Here is a 25,425-nt window from a genome sequence, read left to right as displayed (position 1 = left end):
AGTTTACCTGTAACTGTTGAGACCGCCCAAACGATTCGTCTGAACATGTTTCGTAGGAATTTCCTGAGACTTACTTGCCCTGACAGTTCAGTGTTACATTTACGTACTCCTGCTTGCAATACACTACTGGCCATTAAAATAGTTACACCACGAAGATGACGTGCTGTGCTACAGACGTGAAATTCAACCGACAGGAAGAGGATGCTGCGATATGCAAATGATAAGCGTCTCAGAGCATTCACACAAGGTTGGCACCGCTGGCGACATCTACAACGTGCTGACATGAGGAAAGTTTCCCACCGATTTCTCATACACAAGCAGCAGATGGCCAGCGTTGCCTGCTGAAACGTAGTTGCGATGCCTCGTGTAAGGAGGAGAAATGCGTACCATCACGTTTTCGACTTTGATAAAGGTCGGATTGTAGCCTATCGCGACTGCGGTTTATCGTATCGCTACATTGCTGCTCGCGTTGGTCGAGATCCAATGACTCTTAGCAGAATATGACATCGGTGGATTCAGAAGGGTAATACGGAACGCCGTGCTGGATACCAACGTCCTCGTAACACTGGCAGTCGAGATGACAGGCATCTTATCCGCATGGCTGTAACGGATCGTGCAGCCAAGTCTCGATCCCTGAGTCAACAGATGGGGACGTTTGCAAGACAACAGCCATCTGCACGAACAGTTCGGTGACGTTTGCGGCAGCATGGAGTATCAGCTCGGAGACCATAGCTGCGGTTCCCCTTGACGCTGCATCAGAAACAGGAGCGCCTGCGATGGTGTACTCAACGATGAACCTGGGTGCACGAATGGCAAAACGTCACTTTTTCCGATGAATCCAGGTTCTGTTTACATCACCATGATGGTCACATCCGTGTTTGGCGACCGCGGTGAACGCACATTGGAAGCGTGTATTCGTCATCGCCATACTGGCGTATCACCCGGCGTGCTGGTATGGGGCGCTATTGGTTACACGTCTCAGTCACTTCTTGTTCGCATTAACGGCACTTTGAACAGTGGACGTTACATTTCAGATGTATTACGACCTGTGGCTCTACCCTTCCTTCGATCCCTGCGAAACCCTACATTTCAGCAGGATAATGCACGACCGCATGTTGCAGGTCCTGTACGGGTCTTTCTGGATATAGAAAACGTTAGACTGCTGTCCTGGCCAGCGCGTTCTCCAGATCTCTTACCAATTGAAAACGTCTGATCGATGATGCCCGAGCAAATGGCTCGTCGCGATACGCCAGTCACTATTCTTGATGAACTGTGGTATCGTGTTGAAGCTGCATGGGCAGCTGTACCTGTACACGCCATACAAGCTCTGTTTGACTCAATGCCCAGGCCTATCAAGTCCGTTATTACGGCCAGAGGTGGTTGTTCTGGGTACTGATTTCTCAGGATCTATGCACCCAAATTGCGTGAAAATGTAATCACATGTCAGTTCTAGTATAATATATTTGTCCAGTGAATACCAGTTTATCACCTGCATTTCGTCTTGGTGTAGCAATTTTAATGGCCAGTAGTGTGCCGACCGCGGTGGCCATGCGATTCTAGGCGCTGTAGTCCGGAACCGCGCGGCCGCTACAGTCGCAGGTTCGAATCCTGCCTCGGGTATGAATGTGTGTGATGTTCTTAGGTTAGTTAGGTTTAAGTAGTTCTAAGTTCTAGGGGACTGATGACCTGATATGTTAAGCCCATAGTGGTCAGAGCCATTGGATCCAGCCAGTAGTGTATTTCGCGGCGCTGGAGCAGTCCCACCTCTGGTGAGCTGCGAGCAGTGATATATACAATTCCCCCACCTCTTGTGCGTGCGGTGAGAGGGAGTGTCTCATCATATATTTTATAAATTCCCTGAGATTTATCTGCCATCACAACTCAGAAGTAAAAATACGTACTCCAGCTTGCAGTGATACAAAGATGATTTCCGTATCATAGAGTAAGTACATAGTGTAGAGACAGGGAATTTCTTTGACCTCTTGCGTAAAATGACATGTGTTGTTGTTGTTGTTGTTGTCGTCGTCTTCAGTCCTGAGACTGGTTTGATGCAGCTCTCCATGCTACTCTATCCTGTTCAAGCTTCTTCATCTCCCAGTACCTACTGCAACCTACATCCTTCTGAATCTGCTTAGTGTATTCATCTCTTGGTCTCCCTCTACGATTTTTACCTTCCACGCTGCCCTCCAATGCTAAATTTGTGATCCCTTGATGCCTCAAAACATGTCCTACCAACCGATCCCTTCTTCTAGTCATGTTGTGCCACAAACCTCTCTTCTCCCCAATCCTATTCAATACCTCATTAGTTACGTGATCTATCCACCTTATCTTCCGCATTCTTCTGTAGCACCACATTTCGAAAGCTTCTAATCTCTTCTTGTCCAAACTAGTTATCGTCCATGTTTCACTTCCATACATGGCTACACTCTATGCAAATACTTTCAGAAAAGACTTCCTCACACTTAAATCTATATTCGATGTTAACAAATTTCTCTTCTTCAGAAACGCTTTCCTTGCCATGGCCAGTCTACATTTTATATCCTCTCTACTTCGACCATCATCAGTTATTTTACTTCCTAAATAGCAAAACTCTTTTACTACTTAAAGTGTCTCATTTCCTAATCTAATTCCCTCTAAAATGACATACAGATTACTAATTATATTGGCGATTTATCTGGTAATAAAAATGCAACAAGGCCCTTTTTCTAGATTTTTCATACGACTTATACTACCATGAATGTGTTTTCGAGTCACAGCAGGTGTTACAAGAACATTGTGCTGTGGACCAAGCGTAGCTAGATGCTGTGGGCACTTGGTCCAAAACATAACGTTCTTGTAACACCTCCACCCGGTGATGAGCCTGCATGTGCTCGAAAACACGTTTATGGTAGAATAAATCGCATCAAAAAACTAAAAAAAAAAACGACTGGATGCATGTGTATTACCAGCTAAGTGTCCAATTTAAATCACAGTCGCAGTTCGCCATCCACAATGGACATACCGAAAATACTAATTTTATTATCCCACATTGGAGCCAATAATTAAGTGGCATCAGTAAATAAGTGGAATCAAAAAGCAAAAGGTAATGAGATTATGGGATTGATGTATGACTGGAACAGATTGTTTGGATGATTAAAATATGAAAGGATTGCATTTACCTTCAGTACCTTTTGCACAAAATATACAAATCTCAGGGACGATTTTACTGGGCATGAACACTACTCAGTTTTTCAGGGGAAGCAGGTGGTGGGGGGGGGGGGGAGGGGGGGAGGTGAGGGGACTGAATCATCTCAGTACTGTTCGTAGTCATTCGTCGTGTGGAGATGACGGCGGCAGACGCTGGGTCGGTACGGCGCTTCGTCTCATAGCGGCTTTACGAGGACGCCCAGGTACGGTCTCCGCGTTGACTGCTTGCCCTGTGTTGGGTGGTCGAAACATGCGTTGCCACCGTGTCGCGTGGCGGATTAAGCTGAAGGGTAGAAGAGAATTCCTGTTCTCTTGCTTCCGCGCTGTCTCGCAGACCGCGTACTTGACTACTCGTCACTCTGCTAGGCTCAAAGACTTTTCGAATTTTTCCTCCTCATTGCCGGACTAAATTTGCACAGCCGCTCAATGACGGATCGCTGTTTCATGACCACGTCAACTGAAGCACAGTGGATATTTTCCGTCTTACGTGGGCTGGTGGGTGTCTCCAAATTTGGTGACTTGCTCGCTCACGATATCACTGTCAAGGCAGTATTCGTCGCGTACTTCTTCTAGGAACATTATCTCAGGTACTGGTGAACCTAAAAGTCTGAAAATTTGTTAGTCACATGGGTTTCTTTTACACACTGAAACAATAATTTTTTAATTACTTGATTTACAAAAGTCTTAGGGGTGATAATCTAGTAAAAAGTGATGGAAAACATTTACTTAAAAATAAATGTAAAGTATCTCTGTAAGAAAATACTTTGACAATCCACAAACAGCAAACATGTTATCTCTCTGTCTCCATTAGTTTCTGAGAAAATGTTCCCTATACTGAGTCTGAATTTTGTGTTGTAGTCGGCGCACGATCGGTGAGACACAACATCTCCGAGGTAGCGATGAACAGTGACGGATTTAAAAATTTTGTGCCCTTTGGCGCACCATATTATATACTCACCCCCCAGAAAAATCATGTTTTAAATAATAAGTATTACCCGATGACTTCACAATTCCTGTTTTGGGTGGGGACGCTGTGAGCTGTTTGCGTACTCTGCTATTCGTTGTTTTGAAGGACGCGTCAGCGGTCTATTGACTCTCATTCAAAATGTAATATGGTTCCTCAACTGTACTTGGTGCACGGCAGCGGAAAAAACAAACTTGAAACTTGTAATGCTACTTCTATTACGTAACCATTACGGCACCTCACCTCAACCTCTTACTACCCGCAATATTCTACTGTGTTTCTGTAAAATAGTTAACATATTTCTGTGACAACATTCAGATTTGATTTCGTTAATGTAGAGGTACTTCGATATGTTTATATTGCAATGATATTATTCTTATGTGTATTCTTTCTTTTGTCACTATGATCTTTCACGTACTTGTAACTCTGATTTTTGGGTGCGTAAGCGATTATCAGAGAGTCAAGCTTTGGTCATCATGTTAAAAAGACGCAAATTGTAGTCAGTTTATGAAATGTGAACTTTAATAGTGAGGAAGATATTTACAAGAATGTTTTATATTGTGAAGTGTTGTTTTGGAACGAGTTACGTGATACTGCAACAAATGTAATAAAAAAAAAGAGTAACTTAAATTCGGAGTGCTGATTACTTTTTTACATCACCATTGTCCTAACTTGCAAAAGTTTAATCTTCAAGAATGGTTTATGAAACACATCTATAAAACTTTTGAATATCGCAGAATAACACCTAGGCCTCTTTGCATCCGAGCTTGGAATCATCACTACCTAGATTTTCGACGATTGAGTCCTGAGTTCACAACGAGACCAGAGTGGGAAACATGAAAAGATGAGTGCCTAGTTTATCCAATATTTCAAGAATTGACTTTATTAACTGTGCTCTAATGACACCTGCCACATGATATAACTTTGTTGTTGCCCGAAAATGCAATATTTAGCAGCGTGAGCAACACTACAATCATAATTAATTTTTGACCTTTGTTGTGGTAGGGTTGTTAGAAGCTGCATTGTGTTAACACATTCCTCTATCGAAAGATAACAGAAACAAACACAAGAAAAATAACTTCCTTTTATGGCCTAAAAATTCAGTAGAGCGTGTAGGAGACAACGGATTTTTGTTCTACATCCACTTTTAATATGTTCTTTTACATGAAACCGCTGAAAATGAAAATAAAGGAGATGTGTTAAGATCTAAAAGTTGAAGCGAACGTGGCATACATTGGAAATTAATACGTACTGTTACAGAGATGAGTTAAAAGGTAAAATTAAACAGTCGTTCTACGATATAATAACTTGAATGTATAGCACATAAAAAAGAAACGTTCGGTATTTATATGTGAATCTTAAGGAAAGGGTAAGATTTGAAGATGAAATAGAAATTTCGGTCCACCTACTAATAACTAAATGTAGACGAAAAAACACAGAACTGGATTTACTATTACATAATTTTACAGACTAGCGTGCAAAAATCAAATTTGTTTTATAATGCAGTAGTTAACGTGTAAAGTATTAGGGCCTGTGTAGCTAGATGCTGCATTATAAGTGTACACAATACCCTTAATCCATGTAAGGGCTCTGCAGCTACTGCTCTCACCATAACTCTTTCTAACGGTATAAGCAAACCTTTTACTTATTTATCGAGAGAACTGAACGTCGTTATTATATGAACACTTTTTCATCTGAGCGTACTATCCGATATCGTTTATTTCCTCGATAACTACACATTTCAGCAGATGCCAAGAATAAGCATCAGTTGTAACATAATACAGTATCCATATGACTTGACTGTACAGCGCCGAGCGCCCTGGGTCATTCGGGTATTGTATCGACTGACCAGCTTCCACATTAATTACAGTAATGGAGGGTTGCCTTTATACTTCCCCGTAATTTCTAAAAGAAATTTAAGTAGAGTCGAGTTTTACATACTGAGGCCCACTCATGTTACAGTATTTAAGAAACTGCTGATTAGTTTATCACAGCTTTTCAGAGGTCCCGGAATTTTCACGCGGAAAATATTGTAGGGTTAACTAGAAGCCGACAACATTCTCAGTATAATAACGCTTCAAACATTGTATTGTAGATTGCCGTCAGCGAGTAACAGAGTAAGATGGGGACTCAGGTAGTGAGCATTATGTTTCCAGAATGAGATTTTCACTCTGCAGCGGAGTGTGCGCTGATATGAAACTTCCTGGCAGATTAAAACTGTGTGCCCGACCGAGACTCGAACTCGGGCACACAGTTTTAATCTGCCAGAAAGGTTTAGCATTATGCTTACTACCTGAGCGCCCATCTTACTCTGTTACTCGCTCCTGTGAACGGGAACGCGCAATGCAGATCTTCATGCCTCTAGCGTCCATCTATAAAATATAACTTGAAGATACCTAAACAAGGCGAAACGCGTCGTTGAAAAATGAAAGAAAATTAAAATTGCAACAAAGACTGTTTTTAACCAATACTGTTAAGCAGTGGTTTGCTGTATGCCACATATGGATTGGAAGAATTTCTATTGTTTGCTTCCTCGCCGTCAGTTCTACATTACACAGGAAAGTTGTATTTATAGTTTATCATGTTCTGATGAGCATGCTACTATGGAATCTGAATCGTCGAAAACTACGTAATCCTGCCCATGCTTAGAAATACTGCGACGGAAGCTACTATCCTCACAGATCCAGCAGTTGGAGAGGTCTGTCTCAAATCCCATATATCAATGACCTCAACTGATTAACGCATTTATTTTAAGGGACTTCAATTCCTAATCGAGGTTTCGTTTGCAATAACAATAAAAAAAGGGTCAAGGTCAGAGAGGGAGGAGACGAGCAGGTGGACAGAAAGGGGTGGGAGATGAAATGGACGTAAAGAGGGGGAAGGAGGAGATGCACAGAGAGAAGAGGGAGAAAGAGATGGAAAGTGGAATGGTGGTGAGGAGGAGACAGACAGAGAGAGAGTCGAGAAGGTGATGCAAGGAGAGAGAGGGTGGGGGTAAGAAGGAGGCGATGGACAAAGAGAGGGAAGAGGACAGAGGGTGGCGGGGGGGGGGGGGAGGGCATGGAGTTTAGGATCTATATCCAATTCCCATAGATATGTAGCAATTACGAAGCATTGGTGCGTTGACTAGTACTTTTTGTAGAAAATGGAGTGAACATATCGACAGAATGAAGAGAGGTAGACTACCACACAATGTTGAAAATTATAATCTGGTTGACCGAAGAAGTCTGGAAAGTCAAGTAAGAAATTGGCACTGTAACAGGCAGGCGCCTAATACTATGAGTGTAGAAGAAGATAAATATTTCACTTTATTTCTTTATTTTTAAGTCGTTTGATCCGTGTGAGATGTGCTCTGAAGAGCCAAAGAAACTGGTACACCTGCCTAATATCGTGTAGGGGCCCCGCGAGCACGTAGAAGTGCCGAAACACGACGTGACATGGACTGTACTAATGTCTGGAGTAGTGCAGGAGGGAAGTGAAAGAATCCTGCAGGGCTGTCCATAAATCCGTAAGAGTACGAAGTGGTGGAGGTCACTTCTCCACTGCATGTTGCAAGACATCCCAGATATTCTCAATAAAATTCATGTCTGGGGAGTTTGGTGGCCAGGAGAAGTGTTCAAAGTCAGAACAGTGTTTCTGGGGCAACTCTGTAGCAATTCTGGACGTGTAGGGGTGGCGCATTGTCCTACTGGAATTTCCCGAGTCCGTCGGAATGCACAATGGACATGAGTGGATACACGTGATCAGACAGGGGTGCCATATCACTCTTCTGCATACGCCCCACACCATTACAGAGCATCCACCAGATTGAACAGTCCCCCGCTGACATACAGGGTCCATGGATTCATGAGGTTGTCTCGTACCCGTGCACGTCCATCCGCTAGATACAATTTGAAACGAGACTCGTCCGACCAGGCAACATGTTTCCAGTCATCAAGAGTCAAATGTCGGTGCTGACGGACCATGTTGAGTCGTAAAGCTTTGTGTTGTACAATAATCAATGACACAGGAGTGGTCCTTCGACTACGAAAGCCCATATCGATGATGTTTCGTTGAATGGTTCGCACGCTGACATTTGATGTACCAGCACTGAAATCTGCCGCACGTTGAAAGATTCTATTCGGCCGTCGTTGGTCCCGTTCTAGCAGGATCTTCACAGCGATGTCGGAAATTTGATGTTTTACCGGATTCCTATTCTTCACGGTACACTCGTAAAATGGTCGTACGGGAAAATCCCCACTTCATCGCCAGCTCGGAGATGCTGTGTCCCACCGGTCTTGCGCCGACTATAACACCACGTTCAAACCCACTTAAATCTTGATACGCTGCCACTGTAGCAGCAGTAACCGATCTAATAACTGCACCACACACTTGTTTTACACAGGTGTTGCCGACTGCAGCGCCTCATTCTACCTGTTTGCATATCTATGTATTTGAATACGCCTGCCTATAGCAGTTTCTCTGGCGCTTCAATGTATATTGGCAATGAATGGACACACGTGGAGCCTATAAATCTTCACTTAATGTCCTTTACCTATGGTTGCAAGTAAGGTATTCCGTAATGTAATGCATCTACATCTACATCTACGTGATTACTCTGCTATTCACAATGAAGTGCCTGGCAGAGGGTTCAACGAACCGCCTTCATGCTGTCTCTCTACCGTTCCACTCTCGAACGGCACCCAGGAAAAACGATCACTTACATTATTCCGTGCGAGCCCTGCTTTATCTTATTATAACGTGATGATCATTTCTCCCTATGTAGGTGGACGCCAACAGAATGTTTTCAGAATCGGAGGAGAAAACCGGTGATTGAAATTTCATGAGAAGATCCCTTCGCAACGAAAAACTCCTTTGTTTTAATGATTGCCACTACTATTCACGTATCATGTTTGTGACACTATCTCTAATATTTCGCGATAATACAAAACAAGCTGCCCTTCTTTGTACTTTTTCTAGGTCATCGGTCAGTCCCACCTGATACGGATCCCACACCGCACAGCAGTACTCCAGAATAGGGAGGGCAAGTGTGGTGTAAGCAGTCTCTTTAGTAGACCTGTTGCACCTTCTAAGTGTTCTGCCAATGAATCGCAGTCTTTGGTTTGCTGTACCCACAATATTATCTATGTGATCGTTCCAATTTAGGTTATTTGTAATTGTAATCCCTAAGTATTTAGTTGAATTTACAGCCCTCAGATTTGTGTGATTTATCGCGTAATCGAAAGTTAGCTGATTTCTTTTAGTACTCATGTGAATAACTTCGCACTTTTCTTTATTGAGGCGCATTGTCACTTTTCGCACCATACAGATATCTTATGTAAATCGATTTTGCAAGCCATTTTGATCATCTGATGACTTTACAGGACGGTAAATGACAGCATCATCTGTAAACAATCTAAGACGGCTACTCAGATTTTCTCCTGTGTCGTTAATATAGATCAGGAACAACAGAGGGCCTATAACACTTCCTTGGGGAACGCCGGATATTACTTCCGTTTTACTCGATGAATTTCCGTCTGTTACTACGAACTGTGACCTTTATGACAGGAAATCACGAATTAAGTCGCACAACTGAGGCGATACTCCGTAGGCACGCAGTTTGGTTAGAAGACGCTTGTGAGGAACGGCGTCAAAAGCCTTCTGGAAATCTAAAAATATGGAATCAATTTGACATCCATCGTCGGTAGCACTTATTATTTCATGGGTATAAAGAACTATTTGTGTTTCACAAGAACGATATTTTCTGAGTCCGTGCTGTTTATATGTCAATAAACCGTTTTCTTAGAGGCATGGGTGTGTGTGTTTTTCCTTAGCATAATTTAGGTTAAGTAGTGTGTAAGCGTAGGGACTGATGACCTTAGGAGTTAAGTCCCATAAGATTTCATACAATTTTTTTCGTTTTCTTCGAGGTACTTCATAATGTTGGAACACAGTGTTTGTTCTAAAACCCTACTGCAAATCGACGTTAGTGATATAGGCCTGTAATTCATCTTATTACTCCTATTTACCGTTTTGGGTATGTAAATATCGCGATGTGGCGAAGGGTAATATCCAGCGCGCTCACACTCTTTTCGTGTACGTTCCGTGTGGTTTTACAGTAAAAAGCAAGTGCACTTAAGTAATGTGTGTGTGTGTGTGTGTGTGTGTGTGTGTGTGTGTGTGTGTGTGTGTGTGTGTGTGCGCGCGCGCAACGTCCGATTCACGAGGGTGTCAGCAAACGGGAACGAGTCTTAGTTCCTGGTGTCCCATATTCAGATCGGCGGCGATGTGACATTAGACGACGGATCACTCCATATCGATCTGTGGAGGCGACATGACACTCGAACGTCAATCATTTGTGGTCAGAAACGTTGTTCCCGCGATATTGAAGATATACCCCAAACCTTGTTGATCCCGGAATTCTTATTTCTTGTGTGACTTCCGACATGATACGACCGATGCGTTTTCCACTGATGACCATCATACGCTCAAATGTAACAGACCGTTCAGACATCGTGTGGACACTTGTGCCGTGTGCCTCATCTAGCTGCAATATTTGGGCATCATGAACAGTGTATCTTCACTCAATAAGGATAATGCTTTTCGTGATTTTTGGTCACTCAGTTAATTAAGATTGTTACGGTAGTATTGGCATCCGAACAGTGTGCTGCAGTTCCAGAGAATGCAGGTGCTGACAGGCGTGAATATACTGCAGAGCCACCAATCTGGTAAGTTATGTTTGCAAAATGCTGACACGAATTTTACACAGACGAATGGATAAACTGATAGAAGCTGACCTCGGAGAAGATCACTTTGAATTCCAGATAAATGTAGGAATACGGGAGGCAATCGAGGCCCTACAGTATATCTTAAGTTAAAGGAAATCACAGCTATTGTTATTTATAGAATTAGAAAATTCTATCGAAAATGCTGACATTAACGCACTCTTTGAAACTCTGGAGATAGGAGGGCTAAAATACAGAGTGAGAAATGGTATTTACAATTCGTAAAGAAGCGAGACAGAAGTTATAAGAGTGGAAGGACATGATAGGGAAGCAGTTGGTAAGGAAGTGAAAAGGGTCCCCCCCTCCGATGTTATTCATCTTGTAGACTGAGCAAGCAGAAAAATTTACAAAAGTCATTAAGTTTCAGGAAGGAGAAATAAAGACTTGGTGGTTTGTCGATCACAATTTAAGTCTCTAAGAGACAGCAAAGGAATTGGAAGACCTCGTGAAAGGAAAGGATAGTGTCTAGAAAAGAGGTTATAAGATAAGCATCAACAAAATAAAACAATGGTAATGGAATGTAGGTGAATTAAATCAGGCGATGCTGAGGGAATTATACGGGGAAACGAGACACTAGAAGCAGTGAGAGAGTTTTGCTATTTGGGCAGCAAAATAACTGATGATGGCGGCAGCACACAAAATTTACGAAGGCGTGATGAGAAGTAACACCTCCAAATACTGTACATGAATACTCCTACAGCTTTTGGAATAAAACGATCTTTATTAATAGTCTGCATCTTTATTCCTCATTTCTACATATTTATTTCTCAACATAGCCACTCCCACTACGAATGGATTTTTCCCAAGAGGAGACCATTTTGTTGATACCGACATTGCAGAATGTTTAAGTCTGTTGAAGGTGTACTGTATTCGAACATTATGAAGTACTTCGAGGAAAACGATTTATTGACATATGGTCAGCATGGATTCAGAAAACATCGTTGTCGTGAAACACAATTATCTGTTTATACTCATGAAGTAATACTTAGGGATTACAATTGCAAATAACCTAAATTGGAACGATAACATAGATAATATTGTGGGTAGAGCAAACCAAAGACTGTGATTCATTGGCAGAACACTTAGAAGGTGCGTCTACCAAAAGGGATTGCTTACACTACGCTTGTCCGCCCTATTCTGGAGTACTGCTGTGCGGTATGGGATCCGCATCAGGTGGGACTGACGGATGACATCGAAAAAGTACAAAGAAGGGCAGCTCGTTTTGTATTATCGCGAAGTAGGAGAGATAGGGTCACAGACGTGATACGTGAATTGGTGTGGCAATCATTAAAAACAAAGGCGATTTTCGTTGCGACGGGATCTTCTCGTGAAATTTGAACCACCAGTTTTCTCCTCCCACTGAGTAAACATTGTGTTGGCACGCACCTACATAGGGAGAAATGATAATCACGATAAAACAAGAGAAATTAGGGCTCACAGAGAAAAATTTAAGTGGTCGTTTTTGCCGCGTGCCGTTCGAGAGTGGAATGGTAGAGAGATAGCTTGAAGGTGGTTCATTGAACCCTCTGCCAGGCACTTTGTTGTGAATAGCAGGGTAATCACGTAGATGTAGATGTAGAAGGAGGCCCAGCCACACTTTTCTCTGCATCGAAGGTGTTCTTTCAGTTCTGGGAAGAGATGAAGATCGGATGGGGTCAGGCACGACTGTATGCAGGATGACTGATGACATGAACGCAAGAAGATGGATTGCTGCAGGTGCAGCAACTGTGTGTGGAGTGGCATTGTCGTGCTGAAGGAGGAGGTGACCCGTGTGAGGAGGAACTTTTCGAATTCGTGCTTTCACTTTTCCAAGGGTCTATCGTGCACCGACATTGTTACCTAATACACCGTCGCGTTACACGCTACAATTCGGAGCGTTCTAGCGGCTGAGGGTTGCAACATGCGCCAGCGAAGCAGAAAAGTCGGCCGAGTAATATGAATGGCCTGTGTTGCCTCGAACATTATTGACAGCAGAATAAAAAAGGTTCGGAAGGCATTATTTTTAGGCACACCCTCAAGAAATGCAGACTCGCTATACAGGGTGGTCCATTGATCGTGACCAGGCCTAATATCTCACGAAATAAGCGTCAAACGAAAAAAACTGAAAAGAACGAAACTTGTCTAGCTTGAAGAGGGAAACCAGGTGGCGCTACGGTTGGCCTGGTTCAAAATGGCTCTGAGCACTATGCGACTTAACATCCGTGGTCATCAGTCTCCTAGAACTTAGAACTAATTAAACCTAACTAACCTAAGGACACCACACACATCCATGCCCGAGGCAGGATTCGAACCTGCGACCGTAGCAGTCGCACGGTTCCGGACTGCGCGCCTAGAACCGCGAGACCACCGCGGCCGGCTATGGTTGGCCCGCTAGATGGCGCTGCCATAGGTCAAACGGATATCAACTGCGTTTTTTTTCAATAGGAACCCACATTTTTTATTACATATTCGTGTAGTACGTGAAGAAATATGAATGTTTTAGTTGGACCACTTTTTTCGCTTTGTGATAGACGGCGCTGTAATAGTCACAAACACATGGCTCACAATTTTAGACGAATAGTTAGTAACAGTTGGGTTTTTTAAATTAAAATACATAACGTAGGTACGTTTGAACATTTTATTTCGGTTTTTCCAATGTGATACGAGTATCTTTGTGATCATTTCTGAGAACACATGCCGTTACAGCGTGATTACCTGTAAATTCCACATTAATGCAATAAATGCTCAAAATGATGTCCATCGACCTCAATGGATTTGGCAATACGTGTAACGACATTCCTCTCAACAGCGAGTAGTTCGCCTTCCGTAATGTTCGCACATGCATTGACAATGCGCTGACGCAAGTTGTCAGTCGTTGTCGGTGGATCACGACACCAAATATCCTTCAATTTTCCCCACAGAAAGAAATCCGGTGAACGTGCGGGCCGTGGTATGGTGCTTCGACGACCAATCCACCTGTCATGAAATAAGCTATTCAATACCGCTTCAACCGGACGCGAGGTATGTGCCGGACCTACATCATGTTGGAAGTACATGGCCATTCTGCCATGCAGTGAAACATCTTGTACTAACATCGGTAGAACATTACGTAGGAAATCAGCATACAGTGTACCATTTAGATTGATGTCGCTAAAATGGGGGCCTATTATCCTTCCTCCCATAATGCCGCACCATACATTAACCCACCACTGTCGCTATCATCATTTGTTGCAGGTCGCGGTTGAGGTTTCACATGTGATGGAACACTTCCTGTTTCCTTAAATAACGTAACTATCCGGCGATCGGTTCGGACACTTGGATGATGTCGTCCAGGATATCAAGCAGCATACATAGCACACTCCCGTTGGGCATTTTGATCCCAACAGCCATACATCAACACTATATCGACCTTTTCCGCAATTGGTAAACGGTCCATTTTAACACGGGTAATGTATCACGAAGCAAATACCGGCCGCACTGGCGTAATGTTACGTGATTCCTCGTACTTATACGTTTGTGACTATTAAAGCGCCATCTGTCACAGAGCGAAAAAACTGCTCCAACTAAAACATTCATATTTCTTTACGTACTACACGAATATGTAATGAAAATGAGGGTTCCTAATTAAAAAAACGCAGTCGATATCCGTTTGAACTATGGCAACGCCATCTAGCGGGCCAACCATAGCGCCATCTGGTTTCCCCCTTGAAGCTAGACGATTTTCGATCTACGTAGTTTCTTCGTTTGACGCTTATTTCGTGAGACATTTGGCCCGGTCACTATCAATGGACCACCCTGTAAAGCAAGGAAAGCATTTCAGAAAAAGAGGAATTTCTTAACATGTGTTAGGAAATCTTTTTTGAAGGTGTTTGTCGAGGCTGTAGCCTTGTGCGGAAGTGAAATGTGGACGATAAATAGTTCACACAACAAATGTGGTGCTACAGAAGAATGATCAAGACTAGATGAATCGATCACGTGATTAATGAGTACGTGCTGAAATGGACAGGCGAGAAAAGAAATTTATGGCCCATTTTGACTAAATGAAGGGGCAAGTTTATAGGGCACATCCTGAGGCGACAGGGAATTGACATTTTGGTACTGGAATATCGGCTTGGCAATGGAGGGGGGGGGGGGGGGGGGGGGGAGAGGGGAGGGTACAAACTGTAGAGGGTGACCAAGGAGATTAGTTTTGTTTATTTATTTTTTGTGATTTGATCCCTCGAAGCGCCATATAGGTGGGCAGTGGGCTGTTACTAGTACAGACAACCCGCTGTTCAGCCACCTGACAATAAAAATTAAATGAGATGAAGAAACGGATAGGAGAGGTATTTATTGAATTTAAAACTTTTTAGAGGCTGTGAGGTACACCTTACTTGCAGATAAGAGCGCTTTTTACATCCATTTCAACTATTTCAGTTGCATGAAGTGAATGTATCAGCGCTGCATTATTTTTTTTTTTACCTTTTTTCCTTTATTAAAACAACCATATATGTACATAAGCAAAAAACAAAATATTGAAGTGCTGGAACTGATTCAACACGAATTGTATCCTACAACAGACTGGAGAACATATTTCAATATAGTGCCATTTGTAAGATTACAAATTAGCACACAAATAGTAAACTGACAATAGCCTCTTCAGCCCAGACAGAGACATAGAACCGAAACGCAAACATATATATAATTGATTCTCTTAACTGGAATGACAGTTCTGTCATTTGATTCATAACCGTCCAAACTCAAGGTCATTTTAAGCTCACGAACGGATAACAAGAGATGCTCAGGAACATAAATTAATGAAAACGTCATAATGAAGTTAATAACACCATTGAGAAGTCGGGAGTAGTCCTAGGAACTGGTATAACCCCTTATTCGTTGTGTATTTTGTTCGCTACATAGTCTTGCATGTGACTTGTGTCCTTACCGGCATCGAGAATTACCCTACGCCTTGTTTCTCAAAAATTATGTCTAACATGTTAGCAAACATCTTCCTGAAATTTGGGTAACGTTTCATCTTCCAGCGTGCCAGTCTCATGTAAGCCTCGAAACTAATGAGATTATCTTCACTATTGTGGATGATGATATATGTCACAAACTGTCCTAACATCCACATCACGGTGTTGTTCTTGGTGACGGAAAAATGTTTCGCGTCCGGCCAGAGCAGGATGTCGGTGCATCCTGGGGATTGGAAATAGTTGGGCCATATAGTACGCTTTACTGAATATATAACAGGTGAGGAGTCGTATACGTTGGAGAATGTTAACGGACCGCCAATTGTTTCCATAGATGGCACCTTGCATTTTATTGGTCACCTGCTTCCAATTTATTGCATTCATTTTTAGCGGGTATTTGTCGATAATCATCCCCAGAGTGGTGTGGGTTACGACACGCTTCGCCCAAGGTATAATAACTGCGTCGAATCCTCGAATGTTGACAAAGGTGCATTTACCGGCGTTGATTTTTGCACCGGAAACACGTCAGTACTCGTCTACCGCAGTCTTGAGGGTTGATACGTCTCCGTCGTTGCGCAATTAACACTCCAACGTCGTCGGCGTAAGCACGAACCACGAAGGACGTCCCGGCGATCGAAAGGCCTGCAAGTGTGTCATGAATAGAGCGTAAGAGCGGCTCGAGCGATAAAACAAATAACATCATGGAGAGAGGGCTACCCTGCGGCACTCCTCTTTGGACCTCGATGGGTTGAGTAAGCTCTCCATTTACGCTGATTCTGGTTGTAATGCCCGTGGCGAAATGTTGCACGACATTTATAACCCGTTGCTCGAAACCACAACGCTGCAGTAGCTGTAGGAGGTACTCGTGACGGACGCGATCAAAAGCCTTGCAAAAGTCGATAAACAGCAATGCGAGATTCACGTTAGTGACTGACGCTATGGCTGTTACATCTCTATATTCCCAAAGAGGCGTCATAATAGTGCGACCAGGGATGCATGATTGATGGCTGTGAATCACTTGCTTCATTAACAGAGACAATCTGCTGTTGAGTGCTCTGGCGAAGGTTTTGTAATCAAAATTGAGTAAAGTAATAGGTCGGAAGTTATCTAAGGTTTTTCGGTGTTTGCTTTTTGGTATCAATACAATTCCGCCTTCCTTCATTTCGACAGGCACGTCACTCCCTCGCATCACTTCATTGAAAACATCTGTAAATGCGTGTCCGATTATGGGCCAGAAGCGCACATAAAATTCCCGTGGCAAACCATTAGGGCCAGGGGATTTATTCGATGGCGAGCCAGAATTCAGTTCAAGGACTTCGTCTGGAGCAAAATCGTGTACGACCGCCGAGTTGTCCGCAGGCGTGACTACGGTGGCCATAACACTCACGATATCGCCGCCGTCATCACCATATGTATCGCATTGCGAGTACAGATCCGTGAAGTACCGGTAAACTGCAGTAAGAATATCACTCTGTCGGGTCATTAGGTACGGAGTAAGGAGCGAGCGCTAGGTTCCCACGCTGCCTAGCATAGGCGAGTGAACATCTGGCGGTCTCATAGCCAGTGGGATGAGGTGCGGATGCATAAATCGCTCGTCATGTCAGCAGAGAGATACGTAGAGAAAGTATATTTATTCTGGCGTGAATCAAGTAATTTTTAATAGATATTTGCTGACAAAAGTTGCCTTTTGCCACTCAGACATCAGGAGGAGCCTACGGGTCATAAATAATATCTTCCAGTAATTTTAAAATGCCAGGAAAGGTTGATATTGATAAATAAATGGATAACTTTGGCACAATCGAAGATTTACCGCACTATACGAGCTATCGATTGCACGCTCAAGTAACAGACTGAGCGCCATAGTTGGCAGTTGTCAACAGGATGCCTTTCGATGTAGTCACTTGGTAGACCATGCACTCGTACCGTTAATAGCTAATTTATGATCAGTGTGACCTAAGTCGAAACAAGGCCCCTGGAGTAGACAACATTCCATTAGAACTACTGATGGCCTTGGGAGAGCCAGGCCTACCAAAACTTTACCTTCTAGTGAGCAAGATGTATGAGACAGGCGAAATACTCTCAGACTTCAAGAAGAATATAATAATTCCAATCCCAGAGAAAGCAGTTATTGTCAGATGTCAATACCGAACTATCAATTTAATAAGCCACGGCTGTACGAATTCTTTACAGACGAATGGGAAATCTGGTAGACGCCGACCTCGGGGAAGACAAGTTTGGATTCAGTAGAAATGTTGGAACACGTGAGGCAATACTGACTCTACGACTTATCTTAGGAAATAGATTAACGCAAACCTACGTTTCTAGCATTTGTAGACTTAGAGAAAGCTTTTGACAATGTTGACCGAAATACATTCTTTCAAATTCTGAAAGTGGCAGAGGTGAAATACACGGAGCTAAATGCTATTTACAAATGTTCAAATGTGAGTGATATCTTTATGGGACTTAACTGCTAAGGTCATCAGTCCCTAAGCTTACACACTACTTAGCTTAAATTATCCTAAGGACAAACACACACACTCATGCCCGAGGGAGGAGTCGAACCTCCGCCGGAATCAGCCGCACATTCCATGACCGCAGCGCCCGAGACCGCTCGGCTAATCCCCCGCGGCGCTATTTACAATTTATGCAGTAACCAGATGGCAGTTATAAGAGTCGATGGGCATGAAAGGGAAGCAGTGGTTGGGAAGGGAGTGAGACAGGGTTGTAGCCTCTCCCCGATGTTATTCAATCTGTATATTGAGCAAGCTTTAAAGGAAACAAAAGAAAAATTCGGAGCTGGAATTAAAATCCATGGAGAAGAAATAATAAGTTTGAGGTTCGCCGATGACATTGTATTTCTGTCAGACACAGTAAAGCACCTGGAAGAGCAGCTGAACGGAATGGACAGTGCCTTGAATGGAGGATATAAGATGAACATCAACAAAAGCAAAACGAGGATAATGGAATGTAGTCGAAGTAAACCGGGTGATGCTGCGGGAATTCGATTGGGAAATGAGACGGTTAAAGTAGCTGATGAGTTCTGCTACTTGGGGAGCAAAATAACTGATGATGGTCGAAGTAGAGAGGATATAAAATGTAGACTGACAGTGGCAAGGAAAGAGTTTTTGAAGAAGAAAAATTAGTTAGCATCGAGTATGGATTTAAGTGTCAGGAAGTCGTTTCTGAAAGTATTTGTATGGAGTGTAGCCATGTATGGAAGTGAAACATAATGATAAATAGTTTAGACACGAAGAAAATAGAAGCGTTCGAAATGTGGCGCTACAGAAGAATGCTGAAGATTAGATGGGTAGATCACATAACTAACGAGGAGGTATTGAATAGAGTTGGAGAGAAGAGAAAATTGTGGCACATCTTGAAGAAGTGATACGTTGGTAGGGCATATTCTGAGGAATCAAGGAATCACCAATTTAGTATTGGAGGGCAGCGTGGAGGATAAAAATCGTAGAGAGAGACCAAGAGATGAATACACTAAGCAGATTCAGAAGTATATAGGCTGCAGTACCGAAAGATGAAGCAACTTGCACAGGATAGAGTACCGTGGAGAGCTGCATCAAACCAGTCTCTAGACTGATGACCACAACAACAACAACATGATCAGTGTGAACAAATTCATTTTATGGTGTTTCGTAAATAAACGCACCATTACGGCAAAAAATTATTTGCGTCAAAAAATTCTTTCCACTTCTTTATGTACAACATAGTATTGTTGCACTTTCAGAATCCGACGACTCTGCTGCAGCTTGTAAAGTGCCTTTTACGCGAGGAAGACATTTTTACCAGTTTTAATAAATGATTGTGTGTTATTGATGTATTCACGATAGTTAGGAAGTGCTGTAGTCCGTAGCCGGCCATGAATCGGAGAGCATTTCCCACGCTGGCTTGCTAGGTGACGAAGCGACCATATGTCGCGCGTAGTGGGGTGGGGCTCGGCGCTGGACCGTAGCAGCAAGTGTCAGCCTGGGAAAAGTACACGACGGGAAGTACCGCCATCTTGGCACCAAAGTCACCGATTTTGTTTATTTATATTTAATAATTAAAATCATTTATGACAGCATGAGTACTAGGAGTAGCCTCTGGATGTGTAAAACAATTTATAATAATTTTGCCTCGTTAAAATCCACACCCGTTCATTAACAAATGCATATCTTAGTAAGTACGAAGTTGATCGGAAATCCACGAACTATGACGAAACTACTAAGAGATACGGACTGTGCGCCAAAGTCGGCAGGCGGCGTTAAGAGCTCTTCCTGTCTTGTTTGATGGTAGCCATGCTCTCGGTTACGAGTAGTTTATTGATCTAATAGGAATAAAAATGATATTACGGCATTCTGAATGTTGATTTCGAGTAAATAGATACCCCAAAGTTGATCGACAGCAATTTCAGATAATCACCTTCCACCGACAGAGACATCCAATGCGCCAATGAAGAATCTGCTCGGGACGACATTTACGAGAGCTGCACCGCGCACAGGTAGGAGGAAATCCGACGACACGACTCACCAAGGCGGGTCAAGGAAGGTGCGACTTACACCCGCAAATTCCGGGTGGAAATGCTGACGTTATACTGTACGTCTCATATATATAACTCTCTACGGACTCGCGGCTAAGCTGAGTAATAACAGTATCAGTTTAGAAGCGAGAGGATCTTGCAAGCTCTGCAAGGGGATATAAAGCCACGAGGTAACAGGTGGGAAGAATTCCTGTTCAGTGGCTGACTAAATCAGTTCAAGGACGATGTGGCTTAATCATCGCAAAACTCGGGTGGGAAAGGGTGGCCAGTTATTCTCTACATCTCCTATACCACCAACTAAGGACTCACCGGCTAAACTGACATATTTCTCTAAGATTAGTACGAGTGGGGGGTTCTTGCAAGGTGAAAAATGAAACAGAAGTTTATAGATATATGAGCCCAAATTTAAAAACATCTAAAACTGCGACTGGTGGCAATGGGAGTGGATCATGGTTGGATGGAGGAGTGATCTGAATGAGGCAGGATTCAGCATTGGTATGTGGTTGGGTCTGACTGGTAGGGTTACTGGCAGAAAGGTGTTTCCATCGTAGGGACAGGGAGAAGTGTAATTTGATGGTGATTGGTGAGCGCAAGAGGGGGCGGGGTGTTCCATGAGCCAAGCAACAGTGCAGGTACAGTATGTGGGTTGTTGGGAAACGGGGAAGGGTAAGGAAAGACAAATGGGGGAAAAGGGGGGGGGGTAAGGAAATCTGGGGAGGGGAGGGGCACGAGTTTAGTACAGCAATCAGGTTAAGATGGACGTGGGCTGCAGTAGTTGTTCGGAGATGAGGGTGCTTGCACAGGTGTCAGAGTAGCATGGAGAGCGGTATCAAACCAGTAGTGGGGAATGAAGCTCACCTGGATGCGGAAGACGGTGGCGGGCTGTAGGGAGAGTGTGGCGCAGCGGGCGTCGGTGACCAGGTTCCCGCGCAGCGCGCCGCCGGCCACCTCCCACGTGACCAGGAAGGCGCCGCGCCCTGCAGGTGGTGGTTCGGGAGGTCGCCACCAGAGGCGCACCGACACCACGCCACCGCGACGCTGCTCCGGGCGCGACGCACGCAGCAGCCAGTCGTCACCTCCCTGCGACAGGGCAGCGACGGCTTCATCGTCCACGTGTCTCTCTACACCACGCATCTGGTAGTATACATTGTAATCGCGTACGTTTCGTTTATCACTTATTCTCGAGGCGCGGTATCGGTCAGTTTATTTTGTCATTTTCGGGACATGAGCGAAAGTCTGTCGATAAACTGAAGAATGAGCAGCGGTTGTGGTGGGGAAAGTGGCATTTCGGGGAAGTGGCTTTACTGGAAGAATGCCTGTCTGCTGCGCAACGTGACTTAGAATCGGTTTGGCATTTACCACAGGAGGAGCAACGGCCATGCCGCAGTAGATACACCGGTTCCCGTGAGATCACCAAAGTTAAGCACTATTGGACGTGGCCGGCACTTGGACGGGTGACCATCCAGTCGCCATGCGCTGTTTCCATTTTTCGGGGTGCACTCAGCCCCGTGATGCCAATTGAGGAGCTACTCGACCGAATAGTAGCGGCTCTGGTCAAAGAAAACCATCATAACGACCGTGAGAGCGGTGTGCTGACCACACGCCCCTCCTACCCGCATCCTCACTCTGAGGATGACACGGTTGTCGGATGGTCCGGATGAGCCACTTGTGGCCTGAAGAGGGAGTGCTTTAATTAGCGAAATAGAATACTGACTAGCAGAGCTGTGTGCTGACTCCACGCCCCTCCTATCCGTATTCTCCTCGAAGGATGACACGGCGGTCGGATGGTCCCAGGAGGCCACTCGTGTCCTGAAGACGGAGTTTTTCTTATTTACCATTGTAGAGTAGTGTGCAGTAATTTACATAGAATTTGTTGATTCTTTTTCTTACGTCGGATATGTTACTTACCAATTTTTGTATTCCGCATATTAAATTTACTACGCATAATATAATATTATTTAATGGAAAATGTACACTCCCAGGTGTATCTGAAGAACGTGTTGCCAAACATACAAAAAGGCGCGCATTAGAAGGGCCAGTTTTGTGAAACAGCGTTCAGTTGAAATATGCAGGCCAAGTTCGAGAACATGTTTCCATACAAGAGACGTAGGGTAGCTGTACCAAAGTGTGCGCAGTCCAAAAGAGAGCGCAGCTTATGTTCCTCAGGGTTGACTAAACTGATCAGCTCGCCACTGACGTAGTTATTTTCAGACTGGCATCAAAAACATGTCGTAGAAGTTGTCTAAAGAAATCCAATGCTTCCGAACTGAAACAGGTGAAGACCACCTTTCAGCTTTCTTGAAATAGTTCTGGTACTGCGTTGCACAAGACGTACACAAAACACACGAGAAATAGCCTTTAAATCCTGATTGTATTTCTATAGATCCGCTTGCAAACTACCGTACTTCATCCACATGTTTGGCAATTGTGACGTCTGCTTCCGTCTGTTGACATCGCTTGGAATCATTGTTTCTGTACGAAAGAGCGCGCGTATAACGAACGTCCCCAAAGAGTGTCTACGTTTCTTTAGGACAGGTTTGTTGATTTGTGGAAGGGGACCAAACAGAGAGGTCCCATCGGATTAGGGAAGGATGGGGAAGGAAGTCGGCCGTACCCTTTTAAAGGAACCATCCCGGCATTTGCCTGAAGCAGTTTAGGAAAATCACGGAAAATCTAAATCTGTGTGGCCGGACGCGGGTTTGAACCGTCGTCTTTCCGAATGCAACTACAGTGTGCTAACCACTGCGCCAGCTCGTTCGGTCTTTCTTTAGGGTAGACCTGGAAATTTGCGAGGTTGCGTTCTAAGGATAGGTTTTATTTCCGATTGACTTCAGATTAAGTATGAAAATCGGACAGGAAGCTCATCTAAACTGAAGAGCCGTTCAGTGAAGGCAGACAACGATATGAAAGTGGAGGAAGCGAACAACGGTTGCCGCTGCTCTTGGTACGAAAGACTCTGCTTTAACGAAAAGACTGAAAGCTGTGAGTAGAGAACACAGATTTTGGCGTTTCCAGAGGACCGTATCCAGTGCACTGAGTGTGTAAGATGGCAGCACCAACAGCTGTCTTCCATTGAGGGTGACACTGCGTTCATTTGTGCCATTTTATCTGGAGATACTAACCTCAAAAAATTTTGGTCGTACGTAAAATCTATGAATACTGCAAATAATTCAGTCTCTTCTCTTGCTGACATTACGGGTAATGTAACTTTTGATGATAAGCAACTTACAAACCATCGTTTACGGTATAGGACTGCAGCACCATTCCCCCTTTCAAGTATCGAACAAACGCAAGGATGGCTGACGTAGTGTTCAGTGCAACTGGGATTGTAAAACAGTTAAGATCCTTAGAAGCCTGGAAGGCATCATGCCCAGACGGTATCCCCGTAAGATTTTATGTTATGCTAAAAATATAGCACCACTCTTATCCATTCATCTATCAGAGATCATTGGAACAGCGGAAAGTTCCACGGGAATGGAAGAAGGCCCAGGTCATAGCAGTCTATATAAAGGGTAGAAAATTGGATGCACATAATTACCGGCCAATTCCACTGACATCGATTTGTTGCAGAATCGTGGAACATATTTTGTGTTCAGACATTATGACCTTTCTAGACTCTGAGAAGCTCATCTGCAGAAACCAACACGATTTTAGGAAACAGCGGTCGTGCGAGACACAGCTGGCCCTATTTGTGTATGATGTACAACAGGCTCTAGATACCTGTTCACAGGTTGATGCCATATTTCTCGACTTTCGAAAGGCGTTCGACTCAGTTCCGCAGAGTCGCTTGCTACAAAAAGTGCGCGCTTACTGTCTATCCGGTGACATATGCGGTTGTATAGAAAATTTTCTAACAGACAGGGAGCAGTATGTCGTCCTGAACGGGTGACTTCAACAGAGACAAGCGTAACTCCAGATGTGCTCCAGGGGAGCGTAATAGGTCCGCTGCTTTTTACGATTTACATTAACGATCTGGTTGATGGTATTGACAGCGGCATTAGACTGTTTGCCAATGATGCTGTAGTCTACAGGAAAGTAGTATCACACGAAAGTGGTGAACAAATCAATGAGGATTTGCAGAAAATAAATGCTTGGTGTAATGACTGGCAGTTATTTCTCAATATTAGTAAGTGTAACCTGCTGCGTGTAACAAGGCGAGAATCCCCATTAATGTACGAGTACAAAATAAATGCCCAGTCTTTGGAAGCGGTAACATCAGTCAAGTATCTGGGTGTGACTATTCGAAATGATCTCAAATAGAATGATCAGATTACACAAGTGACGGGTACGGCGAACTAGATTGCGGTTTATTGGTAGAATCCTGAAGCGATGCAGTCCTTCAACAAAGGAAAAAGCTTACAATACTTAGTTCGTCCAGTCTTGGAGTACTGTTCGTCTGTATGGGACCCTCACCAGTTGGGTCTTATTCAAGAGATTGAGAAGGCCCAAAGAAGAGCGGCAAGATTCGTGACTGGTACATTTAGCCATCGCGAGAGCGTTACAAATCTCGTAGAATGTTTGAAGTGGGAACACTTGCAGGTAGACAGCGCGCTAAACGGAAAGGGCTGCTCACTAAATTACCACCAACTTTCAAATCGCGCAATGATCACCAATCAAAGATAAGGGAAATAAGAGGTCGTACTGAGGCGTTCAGACAGTCGTTTTTCACTCGCGCGGTCCGCGAGTGGAACAGAGGTGGGTGAATACGACTTTGGCGCGAATTGTGCCCTCCGCCACACACCGTTTGGTGGCTAGCGGAGTATATATGTAGACGTAGATATGTGGTTTTGCTAAAAACGTGCTCTTCGGGCATGTTTTGTATATTCTTAGGCACACGTGAACGAAAGAGAGCGCATTTCTCGTTTACTGTATTTTTGGAAAGTTCAATGGATTGGATTGCTTGAGGGAAGAGACCAAACTGCGAGGTCTCATCGAATTAAGGAAGGACGGGGAAGGAATTCGGCCGTGCCCTTTCTAAGGAACCATCCCAGCATTTGCCTGGAACGAGTTAGGGAAATCACGGAAAACCTAAATCAGGATGGCTGGACG

At 43.9% G+C, this 25,425-nt stretch overlaps 1 protein-coding gene across 1 annotated transcript in view; it reads right to left on the bottom strand.

The window, feature by feature from the left end:
- The window catches only part of LOC126355768 (uncharacterized), a 203,255-nt gene that overhangs the window by 76,814 nt on the left and 101,016 nt on the right, over positions 1–25,425 (bottom strand). Inside the window, exon 2 of the mRNA XM_050006172.1 lies at positions 21,235–21,456. Within this exon, the coding sequence (XP_049862129.1) occupies positions 21,235–21,456 (222 nt within the window). The remainder of the gene's footprint in view (positions 1–21,234; positions 21,457–25,425) is intronic.

This window comes from Schistocerca gregaria, chromosome 3 (assembly GCF_023897955.1).
Source record: "Schistocerca gregaria isolate iqSchGreg1 chromosome 3, iqSchGreg1.2, whole genome shotgun sequence".
In the NCBI taxonomy this organism is placed as follows: domain Eukaryota; kingdom Metazoa; phylum Arthropoda; class Insecta; order Orthoptera; family Acrididae; genus Schistocerca; species Schistocerca gregaria.
The sequence above is the reverse complement of the archived record's forward strand: the minus strand, read 5'-3'. Positions and strand labels throughout refer to the sequence as shown.